This window comes from Eurypyga helias, unplaced genomic scaffold (genome assembly GCF_000690775.1).
Source record: "Eurypyga helias isolate BGI_N326 unplaced genomic scaffold, ASM69077v1 scaffold20538, whole genome shotgun sequence".
NCBI lineage: Eukaryota > Metazoa > Chordata > Aves > Eurypygiformes > Eurypygidae > Eurypyga > Eurypyga helias.
This window is the reverse complement of record NW_010265202.1, coordinates 1-8,516: the sequence shown is the minus strand read 5'-3', so window position 1 is coordinate 8,516 and position 8,516 is coordinate 1. Positions and strand designations below refer to the sequence as shown.

The following is an 8,516-nucleotide window of genomic DNA, read 5'->3' as shown; positions in this document are numbered from 1 at the left end:
AGATGAAACCGGGAAGGAACGGCACTCTGGACGTCCATGAAGTCAGGCTCCCAGATACCGCAACACCCCGCAGCGAAGTTTTACGGGCTGTTTGCCCAAGGGATTCCTCGGATACATCAACCTTTGGGCTTTCACTAGCGAGTCAAAGTTCCCCACCCCACGCCCCACCCCACAGTGATCCCCACAATCTATTTTCTTGCAATCTAACAGTCGAAGCATCTCCCCTCCCGCCCCGTTCCCCCATCTATGAGTTCTTAATCCTAAAAACCAGAAAAAAAAAACCAAAACAAAACCAAAAACAAAACCCAACATTCAGGTTTCCAAACTTACAGAGAATTTGCTGTTCGGCACGGGTCTGCGCCGAAGAGCGCAGCTGCCCTTAACCCCAAATGGAAATCTGTGCCAGGATGAGGACAAACACATCGGCAGTGTCTCTTGGAGGTGAAGGTGACTTCGACGCCGCGGTACACCCCTACGTGGCATCGATGGTATGCAACGCGACAGAGCTCCTGGCGGGCACCAGGCACAGTTCCCTGGCGTTTCCTCCTCTTGCATGTCCTGTGCTTACTTGTTAAGGGATAGTGACTGCAGTCTTTTACCTGCCATGGCCGCTTCGTCTTTTGCTGGGGGAGGAAAAGAACAGAGGTTTTGTCACTTCACAGCATGCAGCAGGGGTTGGTGGTGGCCTGACAGCCCCAGGGATTGAAATCCTGCTAGTACAGTGAGGGAAGAGGACAAAATCCGACCCTCCCTGCCAATGGTAGATCGCCTCTGGAGTGAGGAGGAGCAGCCCCCTTGCACCCTCCCGTCCTTGGCCTCTCTTCAGGCATCCACAGACCACCCCGATGCTCAGGCACAAAGCTCTGGGTGGGAGCCGCTGAGACACGCTCAGCAGACTCTGGGGTCACAACTACTGGAGCTGCAGGGAAAGGCCAGGCAGGGGAGGAGGGCTGCAAATTCCCCCGGCAGTTTGGATCCCCATCACACAAAGCAGATAAATCACAAGGAACTCGCTAAACTCCCAGATCGGAGGAAGTTTTGTGCCAGGGAGAGGCTGAGGACAACATGGATATCAAGAGTAATTCCCTTCTCTCTCCCTGGTCAGATGTCTTAGCGCTTTATAAAGCAAGAGCTGTGTAAGAATGAACCAACTGCCCAGAGAAGCTGTGGATGCCCCATCCCTGGAAGTGTCCAAGGCCAGGCTGGATGAGGCTTGGAGCAACCTGGTCTAGTGGAAGGTGTCCCTGCCCATGGCAGGGGGTGGGACTGGGTGGGCTTTCAGGGCCCTCCCAACCCAAACCAGCCTGTGAGTCTGTGAACTGAACCTGTTTTCAAGGACGGAAGAGGTAACGACACTCAGCAACACCAGGCAGCCTCTGGAGCTGAGGGATTACCGTGCACGATGCAAGAAACCGCCCTCTTGGCAGTACAGCCATTGCAGAGAGGAGTATGAAGACAGGATTAATTACTCTCTAACCTTTTCTTTCTTCTTCTTTCTTTCTGGCAGCTTCTTCCCTTTGCTTCCGAATGATGGCTAGTCGGGCGAGATCCGCCTTCGCTTGTTCTGTTTTGCCAGCTAGGTGCATTTTCATGTATCTTTCTTTTGCCTTTTGTTTCTCTATTTCCTCTCTGTTTGATTAAAACACACCAGTCAGCGGGGTATCGGCGCGAACACGCGGGTTTGGGCAGCGGGGGGCCGACCGGGAGGGATGGGGAGGACAGAGGTGGATTGCCCACCAGTTTTTCAAGCACAGGTTGTATTTACTGCAGGGTTGGAACAGGGATGAGGAGATGATTTCTACCTTCGTTCAGCTAAATAAGGACACTGACACACAACGAGGTCAAATTCATTAGCCCCAGACCGCACAGCCCCACGGTGTTTCCCACAGCCGTGCCCTCACCGAGGTGTACTTCTGCTGAAGCAATCTCTCCCAAACAAGTAAGCTTAAAGCTTTCCCTCTGAAACTCTCTGCTGCTAAATGAAACCAGGAGATTAAACTTCGCTTCTTATCTCACCCATCTGCTCAGACAGAAATTTCACCATGACCCCTGGAATCTGGGAAGCCGCTACCTGTCACCAGGGCACTTTCTGCAGCAGATGAAAGCGGACCCCAAGGTCACCCCTGGTTAATGGCTTTCAGCTACATCTGATTTTTGGTATAAAACATCAGGAAAGGAGCGGCCTACAACCACTTCACAGCGACAAACTTGGCTCTCTTGGCACACTTGGCTGAGCTGCCTGGCTCCAGGCTGGCCAAAGCTGCTCCCAGAGGACAGCCAGCTTCTGGGAAGTTTGTCAGGAAAGACCCTTTGGAACCACAGCGAGTCCTGCCTGGCAGTTTGCTGCCATTCAGTGCCAGCATTAGAGAGCAACACCTTAAAGGGCTTCCCGGAAAGACCAATGCACACCCAGCTGGGAAACAACCCCCCGCGCTAAGCTGCTGCCACCAGTGAGGATGAAACCCCAGGAACGCAGTAGGTCCTGGCAAGGCAGCAGGCCAGACTCACCGCTCTCGTCGGGAGAGTTCCTTAGGTCCATCCAGGTCCAGCTGAGTCACCTTTTTGGTTGTCTGAATGACACGGTTGGGATTCTCTATGTCTATCAACCCCTCCACTCCTTTGCGCTTTTGCTAAGGTTCAAGAACAAGAAGAAGGTTAAGATCTCTCGTACCCACCACTGCGCCCTGTCAGAGCTCAGCAAACATGCTGCAACGCACCCCAAAAGCGGAATTTGAGATGCTTGTGCTACCAGCCAGCGTAAGATCCACAATTTATGCTACCAGGCATCTTCAGCCTTTTTGTAATCATCTTTGCATTGCACTTACAAAAATACCCAAGTTTTCATTCTGAGGACAAAACACAGTCAAGTAAGATTTTTTTTGGCTTCTAAAAATAGCCCTTCCGTGAAAAAATTACTATAGGTAGCACTCAAAGAGAGGCGGGAGTCAAGAGCGTGCACCTGGAGTGCTGCGTGCAGCTGTGGAACCCACATCAGAAGGATATAGACCGGTTGGAGCGAGTCCAGAGGAGGCCATGAAGATGCTCAGAGGGCTGGAGCCCCTCTGCTAAGGGGACAGGCTCGGAGAGTTGGGCTTGTTCAGCCTGGAGAAGAGAAGGCTCCAGGGAGACCTTATTGCAGCCTTCCAGTACCTGAAGGGGCTACAAGGAAGCTGGGGGGGACATTTACAAGGGTCTGTAGTGACAGGACAAGGGGTAACAGGTTTAAATTGAAAGTCGGGAGATTTAGATTGGATATCAGGAAGAAATTCTTCCCGAAGAGGGTGGGGAGGCACTGGGACAGGTTGCCCAGAGAAGCTGTGGATGCCCCATCCCTGGAAGTGTCCCAGGCCAGGCTGGATGAGGCTGGGAGCAACCTGGTCTAGTGGAAGGGGTCCCTGCCCATGGCAGGGGGGGTGGAACTGGATGGGCTTTAAGGGCTCTTCCAACCCAAACCATGCTATGATTCTATCTCTCTCCTGCCCCGAGGATCTGGGTGGTGCAAAGGCCCCGAGAATGACAGTACCTGATAATCCTCGTCATCTTCATCACTCTCATCTGAATCTAAAGACTTCTTCTCCTTTTTGGGGTCACCTGTTGCTCCTTCACCTCCTTCTTCTTGCTCCTCTTCTTCCTATAGAATCAGAAGAAACCAGAGAAAGTGTATGTCAATTAAATTCCCAAATTCAATGAGACTCTCTTAAACGAGATCATTTCAGAGGGATGAGAGACAGCTCTGAGCCACCGGCGTTCCCGACGCGGCCCTTACGACACCCAAGGTGCCTGGCTGTACAAAAAGAGCTCGTTCTCAACACCTAAGGGTGCATCACCTGCCCCAGCCGATCACCTCTAACCAACTCCACCGTTCTGTGTCAATGATTGTACAAGACAGAATGGGCACTTTACTTTCCCCAAATGAAAGATCTCCGGGAGACATTCTGGCCCAGGTTTTCAGGGACTAGAAACTAGATGGATGTAGTGTAGAGCAGGATCTGAAACACCTAGTGAAGAGCAAATTGACAACCAACAACCAGAATTTTATTATCCAAGAAACTACAGCCTTTTCAGCACAGCTTTTAACAGTCCGAGGTCTAGGGATTCATTTGGACGTCATGAGAAGGCAAGACTACAGCCACCAACACGGGTGTGAAGAGCCTGCTTTACCATCGCCAGAGATCCCTCATCAGAGTGATGGGCAGCAGGAGGGGTAATTGTGTTAATTGGGTGGGTTTTTAAGCTTTCCCTAACAAAGTAGCTGGAGCCATCACTATGTGGTTTGGATTACCAGCAAAGAAAAAGAAGAAATCCTTCTCAAAAAGCAGTTCTGTGGTTTGTTTTGAAACAAGACAAGACATTTCCAGCAGGATCCTGCCAGTTCTGCTCTGCTTCCAGTTGGTATTTGTATTAACGACTGGAAAGCAGAGAACACAAAGTTTGTGAATGCCATCGTACTGGTAGGAGTTGGAATCATTTTGGAAAACAGGATTGCATCCGTGAGTGGTTTCAGGATTTGGAAAGATGGCAAGAACATAAGAAGGTGGAATCAGGAAATAAACCAAGAGGAGTTAGACTTTGGAAGAAGAAATCCAACATGAAGCCGGCATACGTGGCTCAGCAGCAAACCACACAATCCTCTTGAGTTACCGCTGGTGAAAACACGAAGGAGTCAACAATATGGCTCGTGACTGCTTGAAAGAGTAATCTTCTCGGAGGTACTCATCACTATTTCCTACACGGGGTATAATTATCATACTGGAGCCAGCGCTGTGAGGCTTCAGCTGGAACAGTGTATTTGGGCTTAGGCAGCACTTCCAGAAAGTCACAGAAAAAGAGGAGGGAGAGGGCTGTCGTAGCTGTGATAATTTGGGAATCAAGAGAGCAAGTACTGCAAAAAGTAGTCCTGCCTCTTATAGTACCAGTCAGGTAGTTGGGGGGCAAGGAGCTGTTACAATCCTATGTTGGGGCACAAAAACATGCCCAAAAAAGGACTCATGCCAGAAAACTGTTATTTCTCTCTGCAAGTCAGAGGCAAGCAAGGAAATTGTGTGTACGAGAGGAAGTCAAAGGAACTTGGTCTTCTAAATCAAGAAGAGGGCAAATATAATAATTTCAATATACAGTAAGATGTGAGCCCTTTTTCTCCATGGCCAAGCTGCAGAGCATGGATAAAAAACCATTCGGTGACACTGGAGCCTGGAGTGATGAAATACGAGGGACAAAGATGTCTAGAGCTGCTGTATAATCATCCTCCCTATCCTTTCACTTTCAAATTGTCAACTGGGTGGTCTACCTGGCCTCACTTCTGTGAAAAACCAGACTGGGTCACACCTTGCAGTCTCCCCAGGCAGAGGTATTCCAAATTCATAGTGTGATCACAGACAGAATGCTCTGCAACACTTGGCTAAGCTGCATTTCCCCGGAACTGCAGGTTAAGCATGCTGTGAAAGCCAGGACTTAGGACCGCACACCCGCAACACAGGCAAATACATACCCTTGCCTTTTGCTTTTCTGCTTGGAGCTGGGCATCGATCTCTTCAGGACTTGTGTACTGTCTTGCTCGGCCTTTGTGGCCTCCTTTTCTACCTGTAACAAAAGATAAAATTAACAGATGGTTTACTGATAAGCTTCCAGAAAGCTCTACTCCTCCCGCAGCACTCTGTCTGGATTTTTCGGCACAGAGAGGGCAAACCAAAATAGCTCCTCTGATAGTATCTAAACAACAGCGAAAAAAGGACACATTGAACTTGCCAGCCTCCGTGAAACACTCCAAGAATTTTGGTTAAGTTGCACAGAGAATTGGGATTACTGATCCCTAGAAAGATACTCGGGGAAATCTGCTTCTTCCTTCCACTTGAGCTGTTTTTGGAGATGCCGCAACCGAGAGCAGCCTATCAGCTGCACAGCTTTTTCCAAATCGAGTGCCGGCTTGTCCTGCAGAGAGGGAGCCAGGAAGGGACTGCCCAAAGGGGGTACCCCATCCCCAACCGTCGCAGAGCTGGGACACCACTGATCAGGCAACGAACTTCTGAGTGCCCCCTCAGGTCCCGGTGACGCCACCCATCCCAACGCTGCTTCACCTCCCGGGATGGCAAGGGGTGCTCCCGCAGCCGCTCTCCGCGTTTCCTGCGCAGGAGGAGTCACGGTGTGTTCCTGCGGCAGCTGCGGTTACAACCAACTCTCCTGCCTCCTTAACCCCTCCCCTACACTAAGGCTGTGCCAGGAGAAAATAAGCAGCTAATTGGACAAAAAGCTTCGGGAATTACAATGAGAGCTGAAGGAGCCTCCATGTTTTACTGCTTTATAAGGAAAAATAAAAACAAGCTCTGGGAACCAGGAAGAGGAGAAAGTCAGCTTAGCTGGCTGGATTGCTGGATGAAGATCCGCTCTCAAGCTCAAAATTGTGTTGATTAAGGAATTGCTGAAGCCCTTAATGCTTCCTGCAAGCGACTGCTCCGTTTGCCTTCTTCCAGCTCAACGACCTGCTGGAAAGCAAGCTGAATAGTCACTCTCTAGCCCTGAGCCAGGGAGCTCAAGGTAGAACTGGAGTGTGAGATTGGCAGAAAGCCAACAGCTCAGGCAAGGGAGCTCTCTGCTACTGCAGGAGTCTTTGAAGTCCGAGAGAAGGAGCAGGAAACCCTCGTGCTCTCTCTCACCTCCCCACTTCACCTGCCAGCGACAACGGAAACCTTTCGGTGGCAGGGAGGGCTGAGGGGATCATCCCTCCTTCCTGGGGACTGCGCAGGACACGTGGGAGAGACCCGTCACTACCGCACGCCGTGCCATGGCCGTGCCTGGCTGCGAGTGGAGGGACAGGGAGCACCAGCGCAGGCAGCTTCCGCGGGCGTCAGACATCCAACATTTCCTGAGCAATGCTCCTGGCTCAGAGGAGACAAACTCTCATACGTTTCCACTTGGTATGAGTTGAGCTGTGGCACAAATTATCTCAAAAACCCCACTGTGAAGCCTTACAGACCCCTGAGGCGTTTTTCTCACGTGAAATAGGGAAGCGTAGAGACCAGAGTCTTCTCTCTGCCCTCAGCTGTGGAAGCTTGAGGGCACCCAAACCATCACTGCAACCAAGAGCTTTCTTGCACCCAAGATGTGTTTTCTGTTTGTCTGTTCCCAACCATCCCACGTGGCAAAACGGACACCCTCTGGGAACACGGGAACACTCTAGCCCAGGAGACATTACCTCACCACCCAGCAAATGACATCACTCTGGATGGAACAACAGTAATAGCTTTAACGCACACCAAGAAACCTAAATAAACCAAACCGACGCCGTGCTACGAGTTCAGCTGGTGCCAGGGAGCCTTCTTGTCCTGCCGGGCTCAGAGTCTTACCCCGGGCTCAAAACTCAAGAACACAAAAGCCTTATCACTGCGCAGTAACAAGAGGGAGGGAAGAAAGTCAAGAGAAATTATCTGACATCAAATGCCTAAAAAGCAGCAAATTGAAGAGTGAATTAATCTCATTTATACTCAAGCCTGCACAGGGAGTAAGGCCCCTCTGAGCTGGAGCAGCAGTGCCAGCGGCTCAGCAGCCGGAGGGAGATCAGAACGGTGCAGGGACGGGGCTCTGCTCTCCCAGGGAGATCAAACCGCGTGTCAGCCAAGCGGAGTGCCGCTCCTACACCTGCCACCGACCTCCTGCATCGCGCCACACAACTCCCCTCAGCTCTGTGCCTCCGTTTCCCCATCCATAAAATAGGGATAACGATTCTTATCCTCCCCTGTGAAGCAGTTTTAAAATATAATCACCTGCAGTAAAGGCCACGGACGCCTGAGGCAGGCACACGTTCAAATACGTTTGTTGTCGTCTTTAAACAGCATAATTAAGGAATTTACATCAGTGAAGGGAAGAATATTGAAGGAATTGCTCTTTTTTTAAAATGAAGGTATTAAAAAAAATCAAAAATGATCCTGCAACAAAATTTATTATTGGCTGGTTAACCCCTCCCCTGACGTTATATTAAACAGTGAGCATAAAAACCCACTCTTCTGCTAACAATACAGTAACTCCCACTGACCTGGGGGGCACTACGCAAAGATCCCTCTTTTCCCAATAAAAGGTTTGAAACCAACATTTAAAACCGTAGAGTGAAATACAGAGCAGCCAATCCTGAGTTACAGGGCATTTAAGTCCGGCAACCGGGGCTACACCCCACCACAGTTCTTTGCCTTCACAACAAACACGTGAAAGCTTCAGCCCTACCTACTGCCATTGTGCAAACGGACACGCCACAAGGCACTTAAAGTCTAAACAGGGAAGCAGATTTGGTGCAAAAGCTTGGGAAACACTGATGAAATAAACTGGAGCCCACTGCAGCGGAGATGAATGGTGAGGACTGGTTTACGTGAATGTATAGGACTGGGGTTTCACAGGCGCTCGCACATGAGCCAATTATGCAGATGGTGCATCTGGAGAAGGTTCTGGGTGGATCCAGCTCAGCCCTGACAGCCTGTCAGTCGCTCATTACGTCTCCTTAATCACACGAGCAAGTTGGTACCCGCTCCATA

At 50.4% G+C, this 8,516-nt stretch overlaps 1 protein-coding gene across 1 annotated transcript; it reads right to left on the bottom strand.

Annotated features, from left to right (window-relative positions):
• Positions 1-291: 291 nt before the first annotated feature.
• Positions 292-5,580, bottom strand: PDAP1 (PDGFA associated protein 1; the record flags this gene model as incomplete). The annotated part of the gene is made up of 5 exons (XM_010156652.1): positions 292-623; positions 1,478-1,629; positions 2,509-2,630; positions 3,524-3,631; positions 5,489-5,580. Coding segments are annotated over 5 exons (533 nt in total), but the record flags the coding sequence as incomplete, so codon positions are not given.
• Positions 5,581-8,516: the final 2,936 nt, after the last annotated feature.